The sequence below is a fragment of the Amphiura filiformis genome, chromosome 4, assembly GCF_039555335.1.
Source record: "Amphiura filiformis chromosome 4, Afil_fr2py, whole genome shotgun sequence".
Lineage (NCBI taxonomy): Eukaryota > Metazoa > Echinodermata > Ophiuroidea > Amphilepidida > Amphiuridae > Amphiura > Amphiura filiformis.
In genome coordinates this window covers 23274760-23302118 of record NC_092631.1, presented here as the reverse complement: position 1 = coordinate 23302118, position 27359 = coordinate 23274760, and the positions used below count along the sequence as shown (strand labels likewise).

The 27359-nt window shown below is 35.6% G+C and overlaps 1 protein-coding gene across 1 annotated transcript; it reads right to left on the bottom strand.

Moving 5' to 3' along the window:
* Positions 1–202: 202 nt before the first annotated feature.
* On the bottom strand, positions 203–25968 carry LOC140150068 (medium-chain acyl-CoA ligase ACSF2, mitochondrial-like). Its single transcript, XM_072172072.1, has 19 exons — positions 25847–25968; positions 24862–25039; positions 24222–24350; positions 17634–17687; positions 16967–17079; positions 16180–16227; positions 13577–13694; positions 12945–13055; positions 5250–5395; positions 4061–4152; positions 3540–3610; positions 2916–3017; positions 2536–2684; positions 2093–2147; positions 1567–1653; positions 1044–1096; positions 770–827; positions 549–620; positions 203–315 (listed from the first exon to the last, which is right to left on the bottom strand). Exons 2-19 carry the CDS (start codon positions 25030–25032, stop codon positions 265–267), a joined length of 1680 nt encoding a protein of 559 aa, XP_072028173.1. The 5' UTR covers positions 25033–25039; positions 25847–25968; the 3' UTR covers positions 203–264.
* Positions 25969–27359: the final 1391 nt, after the last annotated feature.

Below are 27359 nucleotides of genomic sequence, written 5' to 3'. Positions count from 1 at the left end.
ATCCATGATACATCACGATTACATCGCAAACCGCTGGCGGCGCCCTTATTGCGAATAGCGAGAATTCTTTCAGTCACCATATAATTACACTGCTTATCACCTAATGATAACAATTCCCATCCTGTGTCCAAGAAGGCATATTCAGTTTTATAATTATTATTATAAATCTAGTGTTAAAATTACCAATTATACATTTCTCTTGACAATTTCTCAGTTGATCGCTCTATTCCTCTTTGTTTAAATCAATTTCATTCACCGATAGTCCTATAATCCAAGTATCGTTTTAGCTTGTTCAACAATCTTCATTCTGGCAAACTGAATACAAAAACGTACAAATAGATAATAATCATTTTTAGTCGAAGGTTGAAGGTCTATTTTTATATTTTATTATTGTCGGCTGTGATCAGTTCAATTTCTTTGCTCCAACGAATGATCAGAATTGAATAATCAATTGTGTCTTCGCACGCGGCAACCATTTAAACTAAGTTTAACAAAGACATGCGTAATTCAATATACTTTGAGTATAAAGAGTCTAATATTTTACTTACTTTGCCCGTCTCCGTTGTTGGAAAGGCATCCTCCATGAAGAGTATGTACTTTGGAACAAGAAAATCGGATACCTAAACACAAGAACTTATTACATTAAAAAATCATTCTCTTTTTAAACATCGTCGCTATATTGTTCATATATTTAAATAATAACTGTTTTAAAATCAGAAGATTCAAAGCACGCGGACATTTCCAGTATTATTTTCTAACACAGACCCACCTTGCCTCTGCAAAATTCCTTCAACTCATCTGAGGTAACTTTAGCAGAAGGGTGAAGCCTATGAAAAAGAAAAGATGAAGCAAAAAGAAAAACAAAACATACGAAACGAACAAAGTATAACATGAATATTTATTATTGAATAGACGTAAGCAAAAAGTCGATTAAGATGTCGTATCCGTCATAAACGACAGGGTAACAAAGTAAATAATTATTGATTTTCCTCAGTTCAAATATGATTAAAACACGGTTGGGCATTTTTAAACGTCTTTTTTACCTGATACAGGCGCACACTTCTTCAGAAGTCCGTCCATCAGGAACTCCTACAACCTAATTAAATAAAATTCGACATTAGCATGGCTAGGTCAACTGTATAAAAACTGAAATTTTGGACAAAACATGCATGATTGGGGGAGAAATTGTTTTCAAAGGGATTAAACTTGAATTCAGGTGGAAGGGGGAATTGTGTGAGTTCATAGTCAACAAGACAAAATTGTGAAAATTTTGAATTACTTTCAGCCAGGGTTAATGAGTTATTGCATTACTATAGTAGGTCTAAACGTTAGGCTTAATCGTCATAATTTACGCAAAGAGACGAACACCAAATTATACTATAAACCGCCCCTATTATAACCTGTAACATATCTGACGCGATTCGCTGAGAGCGGGCAGCGACAATGACAAAAAATTCTTTATAAGCTTCGCACTGAAAATAAAGCAATAACGTCGCTCTCGACGGCCAGTGCAATACAAAGGGCAGTTTATAGTTATGTGATGTTCATCAGTATACATCTTCTCACCATGACATTACTAACTGCAGGATGTTCGTCCAAGACTTTCTCCAAGTTACCAGGCGCTATGTTGATCCCTTCTTTGATGATGCGTTCCTGAATAAAGAAAAGATTCAATGACCTATACACACACCTACCAAACATACACCCCCTATACAACCCTATACATAATTGTATGTATTGTCATAGCATTTCTAATGCGTTTTTTTCCAAAAAATAATGATGGCGCAATACAAACTACTGACCTATGGGAGGAAAATACAAAACACAAAATGAAAATTAGCAATCATTTAGAAGCACTTTATATTTTACTGAACAATTTGCTTGTAAAGATGGCAAAAGAACGGGCCTCTGTGATGGGGAGCGGGAGGTTGTTCCAAAGCCTAAAAAGATTGTCCTGCTCCCGCAAAATCATTATGCAATTATTTGGTTTAGAGATCAGTTTAGTATCATGTTTGGTAACGTGTGGAATGAGTATTATACAATGTTGTATGGAATGGTATTTGATGAAAAATAATGTGTCCTTGTGCATTACCGCTTTTCTTCCGACAACCCGAAGGTACCCACTTTCATCTAACGTTCCCAGGTCCCTAAAAATGAACATTAACATAATCAGACTTATCATTAGTTGATACCTTAGACAATGAAAGCTAGAGACAACAAAAAAGATCTTTAAAGATATTTGTGAGTAATTCCTACAACAAAAAACATATTTTATGATCCTGGTGTTGAGTTCCTAATTATAAATTTTGACACAATTTTATTTTTGTCTAAGAACCTCAGTTCATACAGCCAATTTCAAGTCCTGTTATGTTTTCTTTTAAAGAATACGTAATTTGAATTGTAATCAAGATAATATTCAAGCATTGATTGCAAAATCTGACAATGTATAATGTGAAATAGTACAGAGCATAACTGACGTCGACATTCGAACCGTAGACGGGCATGTTAATTAATTATTAATGTTATTCATCTTACCCTGTGTGGTACCATCCATTTGGTTTCTTGGCTGCTTTTGTCTTCTCTTCTTCTCCCCAGTAACATAAAAATAAAGTCCGACCTCTAAAGCAGATTTCTCCAATCTCATTGATTGGTAGTATCTGACCATCATCACCAATAATCTTCACCTATTTATGGTATATAGTTAGAATCATTTAGTCCTCTTGGCTCTTGTGATTCGTTACAAAATGGTTTTTGGACTACCAAAGGTCGATAACACCGCCCTCTATAGTATTTATATACAAAGGGATTGGTTTATAGTCAGTTGGGATTCGTCAGTATCATGACGAATTATCGCTCCTTTTTAACCTAAGGGGGAAAGTTACAAAAGAATAAATATATGAAAAATTAAAACTTACCTCCGAACCATCCACTGGGACGTATCCAGGGCTGTGTAGAATTTCAATCGGATCTGTGGGTGATTGTATGGCTCCAAACCCCTCTGTACCAGCGTATCCTAGCTACATAGATAAATTCATGATACCCTTAGATCTGTTTATATTGTTCCTTGGACAAATACAAAAATACCTTTTACGGGTATCATTGCACCAATTGTAGATATGTTTCTAAAAAAGTAAATTTAAAAAAAACCGCTCGACATTTATAATTATAAAAAAGCGGACTTTTAAAAGAAGCCCCCTGGCGCCGACACGAGGGGACGGGGATACATAATGCATAAGTGTTTACATAATGCACCTGGTTCACATAATACCTCCCCTCGTTTCCCTAATCAAAACAAACAAATCGCAAAAAAAACTCACTATATTGGTCAAAAATGACTGATTTTTGGGCTGTTTCATAATATTTGAAGGCATAATAACGATAGTGTACACAATGCCCCCAAAACGTAACGTAAGTTAACCTGCACCCTGATATAAATATTTACTTCGTGTCTACTTAGGAATCTTTGGGTATTGATGGCGCTCTACAAGCATTTGGACATCAATAATCATCATGGTACATAGTTGTGAGAATTAACTTACCAATAAATGTTTAGTGATCTTTGTGGCTCTTTGGCGTAATGAATGAGGAATGATGGTGCCACCTGCCAAACCTGTGAATGAAAGGTACCGAAAGAACTCCGGTGACTCAGGGTGGCATTCTAGGGGGAGGGGGAAGGATACCATCGAAGAACATTAAATAATAGTGTATGATTTACAAAATAGTTTACAGTGAAAGATTAACAGGTGCGAAAGCAGACCTCCGGTGCCCAGGAGGCGGCATTTTCGCGGGAGGGAAAGGGAGAGGGATTCAATCGGAGACAATTTTGCAAATAAAAGGATTTACAGGGTGATTCAAAATGAAATAAACTCATGTTTGCGGCGCTTTTGTACGAAATCTAGAAGGAATCTGCTGTTAATGAAAATATCATTGCAAAGAGCAGATCTAGTGTGTTTTTTTTCTCTCTCTCCCCTCCTCTTCTCTGCCTGAATCTTTCTTTATCTCACCCCTTCTGTTCACGTGCTTATATATTAACATGTTATTGACACGATTGAATACTCACAAGCTTGAAAAGATGAAAAATCATAATCGTCGAGGTTTGGCAAACTTAAAATGTCGTTCAAATGGTGAATGAGCAATCCGGATCCGGTAACTCTATAAAACAAAGAAAAACAAGAACCATCGTGACGAATCCTACATATCTTTGAACCGGCCCTTTCGTATTATAATACCAAATCGCGTAAGGTGCTTCAAATCTAGGAACGGTTTATAGTGATCTGGTTTTGGTCACTATGCAGAATTGACATAGATTTGATATGAAACCCCATTATAATTAATATATTTTCTTTCGCATGCACAACGTTCGTACAACGTTCGTACAACTACAAATTTGCAGTGTAGAGCGAATCTAGGCTGGCCGAAGAAGGTCCAATTAAGCAGTCAAAATGAATACATGAACGAAGATGTAAACGACGCGACGTAGAAGTACTTTCAGTTTCTAAAATAAAAAGCACTATTGGAATATCCATATAATATGGTAAGTAGAAAAAAAAACGACGTAGAAAGACTTTCATTTGGCATTACATTTACAAAATACAAACAACATTTAACCTATAGACCTATGGGTAAGGAAGTAAACAACGTAGAAAGACTTTTTTGTAAAATTAAAAAGGAAAACAAAATTATATGTAGTAGTGTATTAATGTTAAAGCTGGGATTATTCATTTTTGTATTTAATCCAAAATGTACGATCTTATAATATAAAATTTGTTACCTTTTTCGAACCTGATTGTTTGGCATATTTGTAATGTTTACAAATGCCCAACTTACACCTAAATTTAATCAAATTTATTGTGTTTTTGATATCAGAGACGTCCGTGAATTATGAGTGCCCCCGAACTGATATTATTACTAATATTGTTGCAGCATTTTGGTTAAAGAATACAAAACAACTACAACTTGCCCTGTCTTCTCGTCGTTTTTACCATGTAATACTTTGTCTTGTGGGACTTGTCCTTTGCCTCTTTTCATTTTTTCCTTTCCTTCTTCCTTTCCTTCTTTCTTTCTTTCTTTCTTTCTTTCTTTCTTTCTTTCTTTCTTTCTTTCTTTCTTTCTTTCTTTCTTTCTTTCTTTCTTTCTTTCTTTCTTTCTTTCTTTCTTTTATCACCTCACTTTTCATTCATTTACTTACTATTTCGCTCTGTAAAAACAAATAGTATAACTCTCCTCTTTTAGTTTAAAAATGTCCTTACCTTTCATCCTGGATAACATTTGCTAATACTTGAGCATCAAACGTAGGACCCACAACGATAGTAGTATCTCCCATAACCATGGGCACTAATGCTCCCACCTGTGCACCGCCTCCCCCAAACGACATGATCAGGGCATACCTGGATGACTGAGTATAAAGATATGTACGTTATAGTCCACTCAATCTAAACAAATTAGTGGTGTCACCCATTGCATCACCTAATTGCAACAGAATTTTTTTCACTTTATACATTTTAGAGATGTCCCCTGAACATCATACCATAAATATACTAAAATATACTTGGTGGAAAGGTAGTTTTTGGCCGGAAAAGGTCATACAGGGGTTAAATTTCAAAATTGCTTTAATCTTTTTAAAAACTATACCAAAGCATTCCTCTAGTCTTATGGATTCAGAAAAAGTATAGTTTGTCATATATGTGATGTACCATTCTCAAGTTATAAGCAAAAAGGTCAAAGGTCAAATTTTGGGCTCCACGTGGGTCAACTTCGAAAAAAATGCTCCGATCTCCTTGAAAATGGTCTCAATGTGTTCGTCCTTTAAAAACACTCCAAAATAAGAATAGTTTGCCATATCTTAAATGTTTCGTTACCTAGGTAGCAGGGAAAAAGAGGTCATTGACCATTGAACTCTATTGACCCCGACCTAGTTTTCGATGTTACGCATGTAATTAAACAACCTAAACAGTGCAAATATTATTTAAATGAATTATGTTTGCAAGCCGAACAATTTGAGACCATTTTGGTTAAGGCGATATAATACCCTGATTTTCATCAGTACCCATCTTCTTTTTTTTGTTGCAAATTTATAAAGTATATAAATATGTTCATCATCTCATGTCCTGAATTTATAAAATATCTCTACATACAAAGTGGTTTTAAACCATTTTAGAAAATCATTTTAGCCCTATATATTTTTGTGTTTACTGTATCCTGGTAACTGAGATGTGTGTTTCATAACAAACCATAATGTATTCTATTGAACATGTCCAAGTAGAATACATGAATAGAATACATTAAATCCTTTGTTATACTATCTATAGAAATGTACTCACTGATTATAACACTGAATAAATTAAATAGGCCTAATCTCTTCCACATAGACAATTTAATACTACACCATGTATGTATCTTCTTTAATGTGTTGTTAGGAAAAGAGATTAAACAAGGCTATAATGTCATCAAAGGTCAGGTTCAGGTCAATTGGTTCAGGTCAAATTCAGGCATCAATTTTGAATACATGTGATAGTCTGTGATATCATACATGTCATAATGAGGCATCAATTTTGATATTTTGTCTGTTACTGGATATATAATGGAAATGTGTGAGGTGGATATAGTAAAATACCTTGGGATGTAAATGGTGAGTACAATTTAGATTGCCTAGTTGAGATGGATTGGGCAAATAAATATAAAATAGTTACCAAAATCACAAAAATGAAGCTTACGGAAAACTACCTAATATGGTGGTATAGGTGACAAAAAATACAATCTTTTTCAACATTGCTGTAGTGTGGTTGTGGTAACCTGTTACCTATGGCTTAATTAAGTTTCAGTGACATATTGTTGCAAGTTCAAAATACAAAATATAGCTCAACATTGAAAATAGAAGCATTTTAACCGGTTCGTTTTTTTTTTTTTTTGGAGCACCAAGTTCATGAAGTCATAAAAGAAATCAGGGACCACTTATTCCCATTTTACATATCAACATTATTTCCCTAATGTGTTAGCAACACATATCCAAAATTTTAACGAAATCCGTTGATAGTAAGCTTTCCAAAATGAAGTGATGTACCACTTTTCGGCTTATACCATTAGAAGCATGTACGCGTCATTGATACTGATGCCACCAATTGAACGAGAAGATTTGCCCCTTCATTTTGCATACCACTTTGTCCAATTTCTTTTCTCATTTCTTCACAAAATGCAAAAAAATGCAAAAAAAATGCAATGGGTGTAGTACCCCCTTAAAATCAGACAATTTTTAGTTTTTTGACCTCTGTTGAACCCAACATTTGACCTTTTACCTTTTCGGTTATAATTCAAGAACCGTACATCACCTATATGGCAAACTATATACTAGAGGAATAATTTGGTATAGTTTTTAAAATGATTGGACCGATTTTGAAATTTGACACTTGTATGACCTTTTCCTGCCAAAAACTACCTTTCCACCAAGTATATTTTAGTATACTTTTTGTATGCTGTTCAGGGGACATCTCTGACATTCATAGGAATGAAAAAATTATGTTGCAATTAGTGGTGAGTCAAAACCCACTTTGACTGGACTATTATGCATGGGACTTCAATACGAGAGTCAAGTTAACACAGTTGATAGGGCATCAAACTTGAGGGAACAGGCTGTCCAATTGTCGCTTTTTATGCTCGTACGAAACTCGGAGAGCTGTTTCTAGTTTCAATGGTTATGTAGGTAGAGTAAGTACGGAAGTAACTAAGGGCCACGTGAGTTCGCTTTGTAACGCAAGAAGTCAGGATCTTGTGATCACAAATCCCGACTTCTTGTGTTCCTGACTTAGCCAGTTTGAAATAAAGAGATAGTACAGATATCAAAATAAAGAAAAAGTTAAGACAACTCAGGATCTCAAAAACTCATGAAATCTGTTCAATTTTCACGGCGTTAGTAGTTTAATTGTAAGCCCATCCACTTTAGTTATCTCGAGATCCTATTTTCTTGACTTAAAGTCAAGAACTCGTGAACTCAAGCCAGGCTTGAGTTCCTGACTTCCTGACTTCCTGTTACTAAACATGAAAACAAACTTCTGTATATAATGGGTGACTTTAATATTAATTTGTTGAATGAGGACATCCATACACCTACTTCTGACTTCATTAGTGTAATGACAAGTCACTCTTTGTATCCTAGCATTACTAAACCAACCCGAATTACTTCAAAATCAGCAACGCTTATTGACAATATATTTACTAACTCCCATACAAAGCAAATTGCTGGTATTATTCTAACTGACATTAGTGATCATTTACCAATTTTCATCTCAACAAATCTATCGATATATCAAAAAGATGTAACCCATACCAATGTAGAAGTTAGACAGATAAATGATCAAAATGTACAAGTTTTTAAAAACAAATTGAGCTGCGTTGATTGGGATATTGTTTGTTCATCAGAAGATGTCAATGTATCATACACTTCCTTCCTTGATAAGTTTAATCAATTGTACGAAAAAAAAAGAAATGGAAAAAACATACTAGAAAAAACAAACCAAAATCACCTTGGATAACATTTTCATTGTTGAAGTGTATTCGTAGAAAGAATATTTTGTATAAAAATCACTAAATAAACCAACTGAAGCTAATATCCAAAAGTACAAAATGTACAGAAATAAACTAAATAGTTTACTTAGATTGGCGAAACAAAATTACTTTAGTACCTTATTAAAAAAAGAAAAATACAATATGAGAAATACATGGAAAATTCTTAACTCAATTATTAGGTCTTCACGAAAATCAATTTCTGATAAATTTGTACAAAATGGAAAAACGATTACAGATCCAAAACAAATTGCTAATGAATTTAACAAGTATTTCGCTAACATAGGTCCTTCGTTATCTTCTAGTATCAAACATACTGGAAGCGATTATAACACTTACCTTAAGAAAACTTATTTCAGTGCTACTTGTTTTTAAAACCAACGGACGAAGATGAAATAACTAAAATAATAGGTAAACTTGGAAGCAAAAAGAGTCCGGGTCATGATAATATAAAATCTGATATTGTAAAACAAATTGCAAATGAAATTTCCTACCCCTAAAAATACTTTTTAACCAATCTCTTGGTAGTGGAGTTGTTCCAAACGATTTAAAGATAGCTAAAGTTGTGCCCATTTACAAAAGGACAACCCTGAAATATTTGGTAATTACAGGCCTGTTTCTGTGTTACCGTGTTTTTCCAAAATTTTGGAACGTATTATGCACAATAGATGTTATGATTTTTTGACCAAAAATAACATCCTGTACAAAAAACAATATGGTTTAAGAAACAAGCATGCTACATATATGGCTGTTCTGGATTTTGTAAAAGACATAAGTGAGGCTATAGATAATGATATGTATACACTAGGTATTTTTATGGATCTATCGAAAGCCTTCGATACCATAGACCACGATATATTACTCAGTAAGCTGTATCACTATGGTTTTCGTGGCGTATCACACAATTGGTTTTCAAATTATCTCTCTAATAGGAAACAATATGTATCGTATAATAATGTTGTGTCATCTAATGAAAATGTAATTTGTGGTGTGCCCCAGGGTTCAATACTGGGGCCATTACTTTTCATAATTTATATGAATGATATTTGTTTTACATCCAAATTATTATCATTTATTTTATTTGCTGACGACACAACTGTATTTCATACTGATCGTGATGTAAATGTGCTTTATGATACAATGAACTGTGAGTTAAAAGAAGTATGCAATTGGTTCAAATGCAATAAATTATCACTCAATGCATCAAAAACAAACCTTATGCTTATAGGAACAGCATATCGAACAAAACACGCTCAAATAAATGCTGATATTCACTTAGATGGTTGTAAATTAACTCGTGTTCCTACTGCAAAATTCTTAGGTATAACAATTGATGAGAATTTGACGTGGATATCACAGATAAATGAAATTTATAAGGTGTGTTCGAGAAATATAGGTGTCTTAAATAAAGTTAAGCACTTCTTGCCAAAACAATCATTGTATCAATTGTACTGCTCCCTAATTTTGCCTTATATGACCTATGGAATATTGTTATGGGGTAATGCCATCAAAGTATACCTTGTGAAAAATTTTAAACTTCAAAAAAGGGCTTTAAGAATCATCTCTAATAGCTCTTATCTATGCCATACAAAGCCTTTGTTTGAAAACTACAATACCTTAAATATTTTCGAATTGTACAACAAAGAACTGGGTATATTTATGTATAAGTATAAAACTGGTTTACTTCCTCAATCATTTGATAATTTATTTACGGAATTGGAAAGTATTCACAAATATGATACGAGAAACAAGACTGATTACAGACTCGAAATACACAAAATTAAATCTGTATTAACTTTGGGACCGAAACTTTGGAACTCGTTCCCCCATGATATTAAAGCGCTTCGAAATTTAAATTTTTTAAAAAAGCGTTTGTCGTCTTTTCTCATGGAGAAAAATCTAAGCATATAATATATCTTTGTTGTAAATTATGTATCAGTATGTGGTACATGTATATAATTGGTTTAGGATTTGTTGAAACTATTTTTCTTATCACATCCGTAATTCTGACTTATTGATCAAATGATTTATTTTTGTGAGTTATTTTCCTACATTACCTTGCTTTTGTTGCATGAGACATCTGTTTGTGTGTGTGTGTGTGTGTAAATGTATTTGAGTGTAATTCTTAATTTATGTAATTCTAGTATTATATTAATTAGCCTAATATTTCTTTTAAGGTGGTGTAACGCTCAATTCAGGCTTTTGCCTTTTGTTACATCTCCGCCATCTTCTTTCTTAAATTCTATTTTGCCGTTTTGTTAAATTTGCTTGCATGTATTTTGATATGATGGAAATAAATAAAATATGTATGTATGTATGTATGTAAGTCAGGAACACAGGATCACGAGATCCTGACTTCATGACTTTAAAGTCAGGAACTCGTGAACTCAAGCCGCGCTTGTGTTCTTGAGTTCTGACTTCATGACTTTAAAGTCAGGAACTCGTGAACACAAGCCGCGCTTGAGATCCTGACTTCACGACTTTAAAGTTAGGAACTCGTGAACACAAGCCGCGCTTGAGTTCACGACTTCCTGACTTTGAACTCAGAATCACAAGAACTCAAGCGCCGCTTGAGTTCACGACTTCCTGACTTTGAACTCAGGAACACAAGAACTCAAGCGCCGCTTGTGTTCACGACTTCCTGACTTTGCCTGGACTAGCCTGGACTAGCAGGTGGTATAGGTCACGCGACAAAGTCAGGAAGTCGCGAACACAAGCCGTGCTTGAGTTCTTGTGTTCGTGACTTCCTGAGTTCAAAGTCAGAAGTCGTGAACTCAAGCGGCGCTTGAGTTCTTGTGTTCCTGAGTTCAAAGTCAGGAAGTCGTGAACTCAAGCGCGGCTTGTGTTCACGAGTTCCTGACTTTAAAGTCGTGAAGTCAGGATCTCAAGCGCGGCTTGTGTTCATGAGTTCCTGACTTTAAAGTCATGAAGTCAGGAACTCAAGAACTCAAGCGCGGCTTGAGTTCACGAGTTCCTGACTTTAAAGTCATGAAGTCAGGATCTCGTGATCCTGTGTTCCTGACTTGAAGTCAGGAAGTCAGGAACTCAAGCGTGGATTGAGTTCACGAGTTCCTGACTTTCAGTCAAGAAAATAGGATCTCGAGATAACTAACGTGGATGGGCGTACAATTAAAATACCAACGCCGTAAAAATTGAACAGATTTCATGAGTTCTTGAGATCCTGAGTTGTCTTAACTATTTCTTTATTTTGATATCTTTACTTTCTCTTTATTTCAAACTGGCTAAGTCAGGAACCCAAGAAGTCGGGATTTGTGATCACAAGATACTGACTTCTTGCGTTACAACGCAACCCGCATGGCCCTTAGTTACTTCCGTAAGTAAGAGACTGCGCCATGATTGTTGCATAAAGTGCGTCTTGAGCCGCGGTGGTCAGCGAAAATTTGTCAAGTTTACAGATGTCTGTGGGTTGCATCGTGTACTATATATCCCCAAATGTAAATATGTATAATGAAAGACAGAGAAAAAAAAGACTAGTTCGCGGCTGAAATTTTGACAACTAGACAGAAAATGCCGTACTGTGCAGGTTGGCAACCAATCACGGTGCGCCTTTGCTCTGACGTCAGACGCGAACTAGATTTCTTATCTCTGTCTTTCATTATATGTAATATGGAATTGATAAAGTTGTAGGACTGACACTTTCACTGTAAGAGCTATTCGGTGAGAACAAATAATTGCAAACAAATATGGGGGTCATTGGATGAGAAAACATTCGGCATTCGGTGAGAGCAAACTGTAAAAAAATAAGGGGTCTTTGGGTGAGAAACGGACTTTAAGGCCGCCTACATTGTGGGGACACTGAGTGAGAAAATTATAGCCCCACAGAAGGCTCGAACATTGAATTTCTAAATGGCTTTAAACGGATTTGTAATTTACAAACAAATAACAAAATCAGTGATAAATGAAAATTACAGAGCATACATGCATCACTCTAAGAAATAAAGGTTCTAGATAGAACCTTTTTGTCCTCTCAGGAGAACCCTCCCTCTTGAACCTCTAAAAAAGGTTCTTTAATTTAAAGGTTCTCTAAAGAACCAAAAACGGTTCTGTATCACATTTGTGGGGTCATTTTCGATGGTTTTGGTTCTCTGAGAGCACAACTTTAGTACCTTTTTAGAACCATTATTTCTTAGAGTGTGTGATCAAATAAAAATTTGGGGTAATTGGTTGACAGCGACGCTGAAAAGTGATTCTTAACAGTAAGCCATAAAGCCCTACATACACGTCACCTCCAAATGGGAGTGGCCTAGATATAATCACTTTTCTTTCCTGGAAGGGTTACAAACCACGCCAAGAGATTCTCTTGTGTACTACAATATAAGTACTATGTGTAGATTAATCCTAGTGAAAGAATATTATTTACTACTCACACATTGTATGGGATTTCCGTCTGCATCTTCTTTAATTCGCAAGGCAATCTCTGGAAACATCAGCAACGATTTATGTGTATGGGTCACACCTTTGGGAAATCCAGTTGAACCCTGGGTGATTAAAAACAATGGTTTAACATTTGCGTGAGAAATAAGTAGCAGGCCATTGAAGTCGCAATGCCCTACATTTAGGTCCTACCTAATTCGAGCATCCGAGGCAAAGACGAGGAAGCCGGTGCTCACATTGGGTGCTCGGTTGGACCACCCGACAGAGAGGATTCTTCTTGTCCTTGAAGGACCAGCCGTCGCGATCACAACTTCGACGTCGAGTCGTCGAAGTTGTAATTTTCTGTTGAAATATGGACTGGCCGATTTCCCTAAATTAGTCATGATTAACCTCAGAGGTGTTATCTAACTTTCTTGGGGTAAGAGGGAGCAAAACGGGTTTTTCTCCAAACACACCTTTCTCTTTCTCTGTAGAATATCATCATATTTTGGGGAGGAGGGGCCTCGGGGCAAAGTTGTGTAAGCCTATAATGGATGATACTGATACAGGCGCAAACACCTCAGGCACACGCATGTGGTTTCTTTGAGGAAGTAAGTTGAAAAGGTATTTTCTTTATAATTCTTACCGAGGTGAATGTAACACTTATAGGATCGTCAAAATCAACTCGGTCTATAGCTTTCGTCACTGTTCTTCTGTCAAATCCTTTGCCCATTTTCATGAAATCCGCCAATGAAATCATCCCTCTAAAAGTTCAAAACATATGACAGACATAATAAAGTGAAATGGCGATTGTATCATCATTGTCATTCTGATATCATCCATCGATCGTTCACTTTACTTGGTCCCTCTGCTATTGCAAGACGTCTAAATATATAATCAATCATAATTTGTCAATTGAGCGGAAATGTTGCACTACTTGTCGGGAATTGTCGTCAAACATCGGACTACATTGATGATTGACCTTTAAGACCAAAAGTTTTTCCGTTATCTGCATCGATTATTGTTTTCCCGCTGCCATCGTACGTTATTTCCGCTCAAAATTAACGATACCCCCATTTAGCTGCTTCGCCTGTCACAACGGAAAATACGACTGCAAGATGTCCGACTATTTTGACCTTTAAAATATTAAAATTGACTCCAGAAGACAACGTCCAAAAATAATAATTAAAAAAAAGCCCCGTATTTTTCATTTCAGTAGAAAGAACCGCAATGGCAACGGAAAAAAAACGCTGCGGCGAACCGAAAACCACCATGTCTTACGCAACGGAACAACGCCCGAAAAACGTTATAAACGTCGTCTTACCGTTGCGTTGCGGCGTTGCGACAGACGTAGCGGCTAATTTTCTGCTAGCGTCTTCTGCACCTATTACGTAAACAATTTTAGCAAATCATTTCAGCGGAAAGAATTGAAGGTGGCAGCAGAAAGCCGAAAACGCGACGTCGGACTTAACGGTGAAACGCCTGCAAAACGTCAGACCACATTGCAGCCCTTAACACTGCTGTTTTGACGGTGAACATTGAACAATATTTTACTGATTAACAACATCTTGCAGAATACGCTTCTGTCGGTGATGGTATTTTAATGCAGACGATCACACAAGAAATCAGGAATGATTTTAAATACAGCATATACTATTCATGTGACATATCTTAATCCTTATAATGATAGATGTTTTCTTCTTCTATTACCAGAATATTTTTTTCTTTTATTGTCACCATGTTTAATCTTTAATTCCAGAGTTGTTAAGGGCTGGGGTATGAACGTTTGGACAGTATTTATTTTGGGACATTAGAGCACATCAGACATATCGAATTGCATTCTGAATACGAAGAATGTTATTCTGATATCAAATAATTTTGATTTTTTGAAATTCGCAATTTGATACACATTTTATGGCAAATCATTAAAAATTGATATTCTTGATATTTAACAGTACTTGAAGTAAACTTTATAAATCTGATGATTTATACTTAAAGTGTATGTAGGTGGGATGAAAAGCCGACGATCAATTGAAAATTTTGACCTTTCGTATTGAAGATATGGATTTTTTCCCCAAAACACCAAAAAAATTAGGTCTTTTTGGGAAAAAAATCCATATCTTCAATACGAAAGGTCAAAATTTTCAATTGACCGTCGGCTTTTCCTCCCTGCTACATTCACTTTAAGAATATATCATTAGATTTATATAATTACTTCGAGGACTGTTATATATCAAAATTTGAAAAATATCAAATTTTTATAATTTGTCATAAAATTTGTATTATATTGTGATTTAAAAAAATGAAAATTATTTGATATCAGAAAGACAAGCTTTGTATTCAGAATGCAATTCGATAGGTCTGAGGTGCTCTCATGTCCCACAAAAAATACTGTCGAAACGCAATAAACGCTCATTTTGGATCCCTTAACTGTTTTCCTCACATTGCATTTGCTGTTTGTAATTGTGTTTCCCCTTGCCTGAGATCGGTATGGATCTCAGTTGATCTTGGGGTTGTATGTTTATCTTCTTTTGATTAATTAATAAAGATGTTTGGATAAAAATAAAATTATATTTTAAAACTTATATAAATAAGTGGTAAAAAACACTGAAAAACAAATTAGCTCGGTGGCAGAACAATGTAGGTTGGTTTTGCCATTTAAAGTGTTGATTTGATTATTGTTCTATGGTGGTACAAAATGAGATTCGGATGGTATGAAATTGTTACCCCTGGGCAATTCAAGATAGTACCTATCTAAAGTCGAAGTTTATGCAGGGCTTAAAATTAGAAAAGTTTTGTCCACATCTATATCCATGCCAATTGCTCCTTTCGTTTCGTCATAAAAAAAAGGCGAAGGTTAAATATAGAAGGAACTCCACAAGGGTTAAAATAGAACATTTCTCCAATTATGATGAAAATTGTCTCAAATTCTTCTTTTTGTGATAACAACTCTAATAAAGCATAGTTCGAACCCCCGAGAACGACACGTTATCTTGGTAACACAACAAAATCCTTATGATAGAATCCTTATAATCACGGGAACATTGTGGTACGAGTCGTTAAAAAAGAGCAGCTTTGAATTTTGACCCATGTATTATAACTAGAATTGCCCAATATTCTACACCCACATAACTACACCCATGTCATTTTGTACCACCTATTGTATAATAAGCAAGGAAGAAAAACGCTTTAACGGGCAAAACCATCTAACCTGATAAAACATTAATTTGCAGTCGGACTATTACTCACTTGCATTGATTGGTTCCTGCATTTATGACAGACTTCAAGCTTGGTGTGCTATATATGTAGTAAACAGACAAAATAAAGGAACAGTAAAATATCTAATTTTATTTCACGTCAAAGGGTAACTTGCTGTATGCTGTATAATATGATGTTGCCATCTACAGTTTAAAAAGGCACAGTTTAAAAAGGCATAGTGCTCTACGCACAACACATAGGCGTTGATCCACAAGCCTCAGTGCATTTTACAGGTTGTCGCCGACCACTACGGCCCCATATCATTCCACAAACCAATAAACAACAGGGTCTTGCAGCTAAGAAGCGCACAACCTAGACATTCCACCATTGACAATCGCAGCCAGGTTCAGCCCCCTAAGACAATTAGCAGTAAGTTCCTTGTCCAAGGGAATTTCAAGCCAACTCATTTTTTACACGAGAGCGTACTAACCACCGCCAGTGTTTGAACCCGCAACCTCTCGCACCATAGTCGAACGCCTTATCGATCGAGCTAACTTGACTGTATAGTGTAAAGGGATGGTTTAAGGTTATTTCGGTTCGTCCGTATGACAAAACTCGTTTATTATCATGTTAAAAAGAAGTGTATTTGGTTTCTGCCTAAGGCTGGCGACCGCAAGCCTTTCATCGGCGAATGCTAAAAGTTTTTGAGTTAATTTTGAATTTGCATTTATTGTTAAGGTGGATAAAATAGGAAACGGAAGAAAAGAAGACTAGGAAGAGGAGGAGGAGAAAAGGAGGAGAAGAATACAGAAAATGCAGTTTTATTTTTTAATCTTACATTTGGCAATTGAGATTATCGGCAGCATTTGTCAGCAACTCTGGTATAATTTGGCTGGCTCTGTCACACATATCAGACGGCGATCTCATCAAAACGACGACTTTCATTCCGAGCTATAAAGAGAGAGAAAAGTTGAATTTTATGATGATTATCATTTTAATCATTGTTCTGTACATTTTTGTGTCTTTTTGGCAGTGCATGGATGTAGGACATGGTTTTGCCTTTGCCTAAGGGGGTACTAGACCCCTCGATAAATTTGTGCCTATTTTTGCATTTTTCTCAAAAACTAGTAACACAGTGGTAACAAAAGTTATGTATATTACAGGGGCAAGGAATCCAATTACTACACTGGAATTTCAATGATCCAAGACAAGCGGTTTGTTATTTATGATAAGAAATAAGGTACCGCTAGGATGTACCTCGTTTCCTATCATATATACTGAACCGCTTGACTTGAGTCACTGAAATTTCAGTGTAGTAATTGGATTCTTTGCCCCGATAATATACATAACTTTTATTACCAGTGTGTTATTATTTTTGAGAAAATGCAAAAATAGTCTAAATTTACCACACAGTGTAGTACCCCTTAAACACATCCTTAGTGTTCACATTGTTTTGATTATTTATATACGGTTTATTTGTTATCTATTTGCGCCACATACATTACCCTTTGAATGACTTCTTGCTGAACACTCAACGGAAAGTCGATCCTCATATTAACCTTGAGGGGAAAAAGCAAAGAGAAATTTTTTGTACCGGGTTTTTTTTATTGACGAACATTTCAACCAATGTGTGGATTTAATGGACATTGCACGTCATCCGAACGGCAAAATTCACACCCTATCGAAAAGTGTTTTGCGCAAAGATGCATTCCTCTACACCCAAGATGGTGTATAAAACAAACAACGGTCATATAGATCTCTATTAACGGCCAAGATCTAACAGTTTGACGTTTTTGCAACAAACGCATCAGCAATTATCCCACTTTGCGTTTTCCATGCACAAAATTGCCGCAGAAAAGAAGAGCACTTGAACTAATCACTTGTGCTGAAAATCTCAACTGAGAACCGAAAATCGGTGCGGAAAATTACAACATCGTTGTGGAAAATCGACTACACATGTACAGAGTCTGTCGTAACGAGAAAACGCACGCAAAAAAGCGTTGGATTATAATTATACTGACCTGTAGGAATCTTTCCGTCTGCAGCCGTTCGCATCAGCTGGTTGTATTTTGGCTTTTTCATTCAGCATACAAAACACACATATTTACGCACAAACGACTGAACTGAAGCAAATCGTAGATCCATCCTTTGCGCTCATTTTGGTAATGAAATGTTTTACACCAGCACCTTACGCGGGGATAGGACCGACCATCACATAACCATAGAGGGTGTAAATTATACCAAGAGACAATTTTTTACTTGTTGTTAGGATGAAATAGTTATTTGCTTTCTGGTGAAAATCGCATGGTCGTAGACCATATACTTTTGTACATAGCCGGAAATTTCCAACTTGCGCTATGTAGGGAATGTTTGTACTTATTTTGCTATCACTGGATAGAGGAGATCCATGATTACAAACATACACAGGTGATAAGCGCGTCCTGCTTGTAGTGCAGGACGATCTATTCAAAATTGTATTCATCTATTCTATTGCTATGGTAGTTAATTCGATTATTACATAACTTCGACAGCGAATGGTATATGATGTTTTATAATATAATGAGTAAAACAAAAATAACTATCCCTTTCTATATTTCAAAAAGCATGATTGAAAATATTTTTGACATGCATCATCAACAGACTCATATCCTATCTAATCCCACAGGTGTCTGGTACATACTGCAGTTACTGTCCGTTTTCCTATACACAATACACAGTGCTCTCACCATTGACGCGTGACCTCTACAAATGATGTATGTTGGGAGAATGGACACTTGCCTAGTTAACATCACTGTGTGAAAAATAACCAGCCAATATTTTATTTATTCTCCAAAACTTCTAGCAAATATATTTCTCTAACATTACCTAAAATTACGGCTAGGTTAGATGTTCAGAAATGGTCGCACTTTTGTAAAATATGAGTGAGGGCAAGGCATAGCTAGCCAACTCCCCGTGTTAATTGAATGGAGATTTGACCGAAAATATTGGTATCGGACCGCTCACTTCTGAAGGATGCCACAAAAACCGGTAAAAGCTACATTTAAATTATTCTAAATAGGTTCTAGAAAATAAAGTTTTGTAACATGTCCTAAATTTTTAGCTAATTTAGATGTTTGGAGAGGGTCGCACTTTTGTGTTTTAGGAAGGATATGTAAACGACAGATAACACCAAAAATATGAAGAAATTATTTCCAAACCGTGTTAAGTCAACAATCATTATGTTGCTCATTTTGAAGAATGCTGGTTAACAAAAAGCAGGTCTTTGTCTCATTTCGTGAACAAAAGTACACATACCATTGTTTCCTTTCGTTTCCTTTATAATCGGTTACCCAACTGAAGCTATAAATACCAGCTTTATTGCGATGTCGCACATTGAAAACAGACACTTGTTCACAACCAGAGAAGATCTGATTTAATCAGTTGAGCTGCTTCAATGAGTGTTATCTTGGTTTAATAGCTTTTAATGGGGTTTAATCCTGCAAAGGTCGAGATGAGTTCTACTGTAGAAATGACTGCATCATGACATGAGTAATCACACATGAATAGAGAGATTGCTGATGTTAAAAGTCACAAAAATGAGTATTCTTTTACAGTATCATGTCTGTATTCTGATCATTATCAGTGATATCATGTCCCGCCTGTCTGATCAGAATAGGGCAATTTTTATCAGGCACTTGCATTATAATCAGGCACCCGGAATCAGGGAAACTTGCCTTAGGCTAATGAAAGTCGATTCCTTGTTTCCCGTTACCCTACTCCGCTCAAAACCAATTACTGGCCAAATATCTCATTATTTTGAACAAAACATTGATTTCTAACAAACTTTAACATACCAATTAAAAATGTTTTAAATATATCATAAATCTCTTTCTGTTGATTTTCAGGGATTTTCTTTGCAGTAGGAGCATGGCATATGGTTAATAATGAATTAATAATGAATACCTACTCACTTCTCTGTCCCACACTTTTTGATCTGCTCTGATCTCATCCCGTAAAAAATATTGTGAAACGTTTGATAATAGTTGTACTATCAACTTCATGTGGTTGTAAACTACATCTGTAAACTACAAACTGTGATTTATCACATGTATACATGGGTAGTTATTGGTTTACACCTGTAACAGATGCAATAATGAAATGGTATGAAATAATGAATAATGAAAAATGAAATGGTCACCTACACAGTCATGAAAAATTGTGCAACGGGAAAGAAGTAATTGACTTTCATTGCCCTTATAATCGGGCAACCATTATTAGCAAGTGCACTTGCAGTCAGCAACCTGGACAACTGATTCTTTAGAAATACATACGATCGATACATGTTAAAATCAGCACAATTCTGATTAATTTTCTCGGTCAAATATAAAGCAATATTTGTTTTCTTCAGTAATGTCAGTTTAAAACTTGGTGCTTGGATATACATTTTTTTTTAAATCCCGGTGTTAAAATTAAGCATCAAATTGTGTCTTTTAGTGTGATATTTATAGATTTTTATATGGATTTTTATAGGCCTTGAGTTCGCCCGCGAGCTTTTTCCGGACTTGATTTTTTAGCGTCTCAAACTAATATAGTTTGCTATTTCCCACTCCTGTAAGGCACATCGTGTGGGTCTATATATTATAGTTTTGTCAGAATTTCCGTTTTTATTTTACCCTTTTTCCCTTCATGCTCCGAAAACGTCAAACCAGGGACCTTGTATGGAGGGACTGGAAACGCCTTCCATCCATTGTACCATGCGAGTTGCTGGTTTACAAATTATCCTCAGTTGAGCAAGCATGAATAATACGTTGATCAATATACCCTAGTACGAATCCAAGCACAGTTACAACACTGCGCTTGGCTTGTCTTGTACATTGCGAAATGAGCCTACATGTTTGCTAGTATAATGACAGACTCTAGAAATGCCAACATAAATCTTCAAAAAACATCATCTTAAGAATTATTTCAGTATCGAAATCAGTAGGAATACCAAGCGTACGGTGTACACATTCCAGAAAAAATATAATTTTGTTTGTTCTAGCATTCTGTATCTCCACAAAATTGTCTCCAAAATCCTATGTAAATGATTCTCGATGCTACACAGAAATTATTTTCGACAAAGGATAGACATTTTACACAATTTGTCATAACTTAAAAAAATATTGGAATACTTAAACTCAGTACATATCTCGTGAGCAACCAGCAGAAATAGTCGATATTTTCATTGTTGTCATCCAGGGCAATTTCCCATTGAAAAACAAAGATTGCCCGACCAGCGATTTGGTAGCCCAAATCCCCAATTGGGTTTTCTGGTAAATGAGGTGAATTTTAAAAATTGCTCCCGTGATAGCCTGCAATTTCAATTTATATGGATTCCATGATTATGAAAACCATTTTGTCTGTCTGTTTGTTTGTTTACCTAGATTAGTCCGTATTTTAAAAGAGACGCACGCTTGAGGTCCATTGGAAAATCCACGGTCCAAACCTAGAAAAATTAGCGTGTTATTATAGGGGATTTTAATATTCTGTCCCTCCTATCTCCAGGTGAATTTTGTATGACCTACCCCCCAGCCCCCCATCGCGGGTTGCCATTTTCATTACACCCTTCAGACTTGTGTTCGGGTTTGTTTTTAATTTGACGCGTTAAACAGGTTTTTGTTTTTAAACAAAAACCTGTTCAAGCAATTATTTAAAATTGCTTGCCTAAAAACAGAATAACTTGGATGTTAATACTTGACGTAGTGTTTCAATTGTCATGAAGGTGACTGGGTATGGTGGCTTTTGTTTGTGTTTGTTTGAAACTGCTTTTACAAACAAACATAAAAACAATCAATTTATAAAGATTGGTTTTAAGCTGGCGTTTAAATAACGAAAGTCTGGGGGCGTTACGAAGGTTATTTGGAAGTGTGTTCCAAACAGTTTGCTTGATCATAAAACATACAGCGTAATATTATGTTTTGTAAAAGAAAGTTTTGTTTAAAATATTGCCCAATTGCATGTAAGATTGTTGGGCAAAGTTGTTTTGAGGAGAAGCAAATTTCAACACATTGGTCCGATGATCACGATGATTGTGTGGCGAAGCCGTTTTGAAAGCAACTTTCCAACCTACGACTCGATTATTCCACCAATCATTTTCGCTGAAAATTTAATACAAGCTAACGTTAGTTTATATCTATCATTACAGAAAAGCATACGACCGGCGTTTACTCACTGTTGTAGATATAACCATTTTGGTGATCGTGACATGCAATTTTTCTCATTTTCAGGGCCACTTTGGACATGTTCAAGCTTCTTTATTTTCAATATTATTCAACTTTTACTCGTTTTTTGTTCTTTGCACAAATGTTTGGTATCTTATCCGTGATCATTGTACACAATTTAAGCAAAAAACGAACCGTGTCTGCCATTTCTGGAGCTATCATCATGCAGTTATTGTTCACTACATGTATGCACACAACACAGGGGCACTCACAATAGGCAATTGAACCCTACTGGTAGCGCTGTATCGTAGCTATTGGGGATGAACTAGTTAGTATCATATATCAAAAAGTATAAAAGCTATGATTTTAGTACTTTCTCTCTGTTTCAATTACTTATTCTTTTCCAAATATCTGAATCTTCAACCCGGTACAAGTTTTAATAACGGGGGAACATACATTTTTATTAAAAAGAAATCCTACCATCTATCCAAACTCGCCGTGTTATTCCAATGCACATTTTACTTCACCGGGCAGCCATTTTTTGATCGTATTTTGAAGATTGGCGTCATAAAACCGTCATAGGTACACATTTAGTACTTTCTGTCAATCAATAATTATGGCTTATTCTCTACATGTCATAGTCAATCTTTAAATAATTGGCATAGTCCTTATAATAACGGTACTCCGCCTTGATGAGTAAATGACAGCAAACAGCTGCAAACCAGTGAAAAATATCCCAAAACTCGGTCAGTGGGGCTCCGTTCGTACATGTCAATAGAGTCATTATCGATTGGATTAGTCGTCCGTAGCGGACAATTCGGTCGCTCATTGGATCAATATTATCAGGTGGTAATAAATTTGCGCTGGACAATAGATTACTATATAATGGTTTAGTACTGCATATATCGGTTTAATCTTCAATAAGCGGGTTTATGGCTGGATCGGTCAAATTTTCAACATTTAGTTACGTAACTCGTGTTCACCAACCCGTAAAAATTTTCTATCGAACAAAAGAGGTCACGAAGTTGCCGTCGTACTGCATGCCGGTATTCCTATTAAACCCAGGGATATCGATCCACAATGCTAGTATTAGCCTAATAGATTTCACGCGTTGATTTTGAAAAATTTTCAGCCGGCAGTAAAAAATGGTGAAATCAAAACGGAAATTCTGACAAAACTATGATATATCGCTCACGGTGATGTGCGTTAGAAAGCTGGGAAAAATCCTATATTACTTTGAAAAGCTAAAAGGTTGATAAAAAAAAAAGGCTCGCGGGCAGAGTTCAAGCCTATCAAAATCGAAAATCTTACACGAAATGACTGAATTTCAAGCCTAAGTTTAACACTAGGATTTGAAAAAAAAATACAGTATCAAGCACTACAATTTGACCTGACATTTACTGAAAAAATGAAAATGATTGCTTTTCATTTGGCCGAGAAAATAATTTTACATTGAAAAGGTGTAACTCAAAATTTAGCTCATTTCAACACCAAATTCGATCGTTTGTATTGCCTCATTAAATTACTGAGTGAGCCTTGCATAACAAAAGAATCGGTTGTCCGGGTTGCTAACTGCTTGGATTATAATCGAGCACCCGGTATCAAGAAACGTGTATTATAATCGAGTACTTATTATTAACGGTTTGCAACTTTTGAATTAGTGAACGCCTTAATTTAATGTGTGCTCATTCAAATATGCAGTCAAATACGGGTATAAAATGATACATGTAAAAAATCTTTTGAATTGAAGAAATACTTTTTGAAATATAGAAACAAATCCAAATGGGTAGTTATTTTTGTTTTAATTACAGAGTTTTATGGCCACATATACAGTCATACACATCCCGTATCCCCTCCACACACCAATCACCACACACCCGACAACCCCCCACCAACACCCACACACTTACTCACCGTGATGACACCAATTTGCAGCGAAGCTAGGTATGCCAGTAGCCACTCGTAATGGTTTCCACCCCAAATTCCTAGCGTATCTCCTTTCTTCAAACCCAGCTTCAGCAAACCGCCGGCAAACTGCTGACTCTGTTATTAATGTATTTGAAAAAAAAACGAGAGTAAAATGTGATTTACTCAATCAGTTTCTGAGAAATTAGGGTTTATGTAAAGTTTATCAGTACGTAGTACTAGATTTCTGTCACATTGGATATTGGGTCGTTATGTGAACTATTTATAACTGTCTTTTGGGTAAGATTTAATAAGTTCTACGCACGTACCCTTATATGTGAGTGCTCCACGCCCTAAAGTGATATATTAATGGAAGGACATTCTATGATAAAATTAGCCATTCCTAATTTACTGAAACAAGGTTTACCCAATTTAATATTATTTAAAGTTTAATCTCCATTAATACACATCCTCTTCAAAGGGATGTTTTAATGTCAAAGCTAACGAAGACATTAACAATTCTATTCATATAACGCTGACGAGTTGGCGCCAAGTTGGCGCTAATTATTCTCTCGCTTGAAACTATACAAATCATATCGTGATTTGAAACTGCATAGCGGTAGGGTATTGAAAATGCCGGTATACTTACTCCTTCTTGCATTTGTCTGAAAGTTATTCGTTCTTTATCTGCATAAAATACATACATCTCTTTATTCGGGATCTGATTAGCCACTTCGTTGAATCTCTGCCCAATGCTCTTACCCGAAAACGGTGTTTTCTCTGGCACATGGATGTAACTTTTTGTTAGCTTTTGCGACATTGTGACACTAAAATGAATGGAATAAAAATGATGTCAACATTTGACATTATGTTTACACTAAAGTGGCAAGTGTCACGGAAAATCGAAAAAATATACGGAATGTTTTATAATATTGCAATTCTGGTAGTATCAAAATTTATTTTTATGGATTTTTACAACATTTGGTTGCTAAAACGACCCGCTGGTTTGTTTTTCCTGGTAGTATTAAAAAATTAATTAATTTTTATGCATTTTTACAACATTTGTTTGCTAAAACGACCCGCTTATTTTTGGTTTTTAATTTAAAATTATATTTTTCACCTTTGGCATACTTCATTGTTCATAGTATTAAAACTATGTTATACCAGATACCACTAAAATGATTGGAATAAAAACGACCAATCAATCAACCAATCAATCAATCAATCAATCAATCAATCAATCAATCAATCAATCAATCAATCAATCAATCAATCAATCAATCAATCAATCAATCAATAGCGGTATTTCAGCAATGTGTCAACAGTGTATACAGTCTTATTATATAACATGTATTGTATAGGCATGTAAAAGGAAAATTGTCTCGTTGCGCGTGTGTAGATGTGTGTGGTTGAATTGGTTAGTGTAAAAAAGCTATTTATTTTTCATTCCATTTTTTTGGCTGGTTAACAAAGGCAATATATCAACTATTAATAGTACGCAATACGACTTTTGGCTTTTTTTGGTGGGTAGGCCTGAGCCGTATATTGCGTAAGTCGTACTCTATTGGCGAATAGCAATCTAAAAAATGACTAACATTCTGAATTTACACAAACAAACAACTATGTTTACTTACGCTTTTATACCTCAAACTATAAATAAGGCTTTCAAAAGCAGTCCTTGCTGGAATCTCGAGTCCGGGGATTTCTGATCGTGAACCTGTAATTGGCCACTTTTAGTATCGTGTAGTTGTCAAACTGAACATACTGCAATTACTGAGAAGATAACTTCACGAACTTGGCACTTTATAACATGTATAACATATGTATAAAATGACCTTTGCTTGGTTATTGTTTACATAATACGTGATTTGTGATAGAATATAACCTTGATATCAACGTAGGACTGTAAAAGAGTGGCGTATTTCTTCTTGATATTGGGGGCTGGGGTTTGCAAGATTGCAAGTACAGTGAATCCAGCTTCTTTTGGATACAGACTGATTTTATATATCAAGTGCGCGCGAAGGGCGCGAAAAATTGCCACCTTGAAGCTAAAAAATGGTACTACAATGTATAAATTTGGACTCTTTAGGCTAAAACTGCCAACTATGAGGTTTGTTTGGTCTGAATACTCGCATACAGGTGTCCACATGGGAGATGACTGTATAAACCATCTCCCTTTATCAAAATATGGGGATTTATCCTACACGCCCTCCACCCGCCCCCCCCCCCCCCCCCCATTTATGTTGTAATATTTTATGGCTATGAGCTGCTCCGGAGGCTTAATTTCTTTTGCAACCATGTGCCTCAATACCACTAACCCCTACGATTAGGGTTAAGGGTTAAAGTTGTCACCTACCCAGCAAACACAAAAATGTTTTTTAAACATTTTAAACGTGTTATATTTTGGGTTTTGGTTTATATAACTAAATGTCGGGTTATATAAAGGTAATGAAAACGTTTTAAAACGTTTTGTTTGGAAACACACTGCAACAATATTTTTAAAAAGTTTTCAAAACGTTATTGTAAAATATTTTGTGCAAACATTTTTGTCAAATATTTTTGTCAACACTTGAATAACATTATGTTAGAATATTTGCAGTAGGTTATCAACAAATGTTTTTGCATGTTATGAAAACGTTTTATACCCTTCATACGTCCTTTATATAACCCGACATTTAAATGTTTTTGACAACCTTTTCTAACCTTTTGCGAATGATGTCTAAAACGTTTTGTGTTTGCTGGGTATTTCAGTTGAAAAAAAAATTAAAAAACTCACCTCGGGGAGCTGCTTGAAACCAGAGAATAGAGGAATATTAATGTTTGACAAAATAGGATCATATCAAAATTAGGGTCCAGTTTTAGGAAATGCTCTTATCAAATGTGTAGAAACTGGCTGTTTATACCAAAATAGATTACTTTTGCTTGATTCCCTGATGATATAACAGGCTAGCCCCCTGCATACTATGCTCTCGTAAGCTATTATACATGTTTCATAGCCTCCCGGGATGAATCTCAAATATTATTTTTATTATTAAATCTAATGTCCTATATGCAAAAAATGGTAATTATACAACACATTTTGTAATATTTCCCCCAAACGCTCGTTTGTTTCTGTTTATGGCAACATCCACAGGTGTGCAATTTATG

What these genes read in the sequence shown, in the direction of transcription:
- LOC140150068 (XM_072172072.1), bottom strand. Translation starts at nt 25,032, where the DNA reads ATGTCGCAAAAGCTAACAAAAAGTTACATCCATGTGCCAGAGAAAACA. An exon ending in GATAATCTCAATTGCCAAAT is followed by an intron (nt 16,228 to 16,966) that starts GTAAGATTAAAA and finishes CTACATATATAG; the next exon opens with CACACCAAGCTTGAAGTCTG. An exon ending in CAACAACGGAGACGGGCAAA is followed by an intron (nt 316 to 548) that starts GTAAGTAAAATA and finishes TTTTGTATTCAG; the next exon opens with TTTGCCAGAATGAAGATTGT.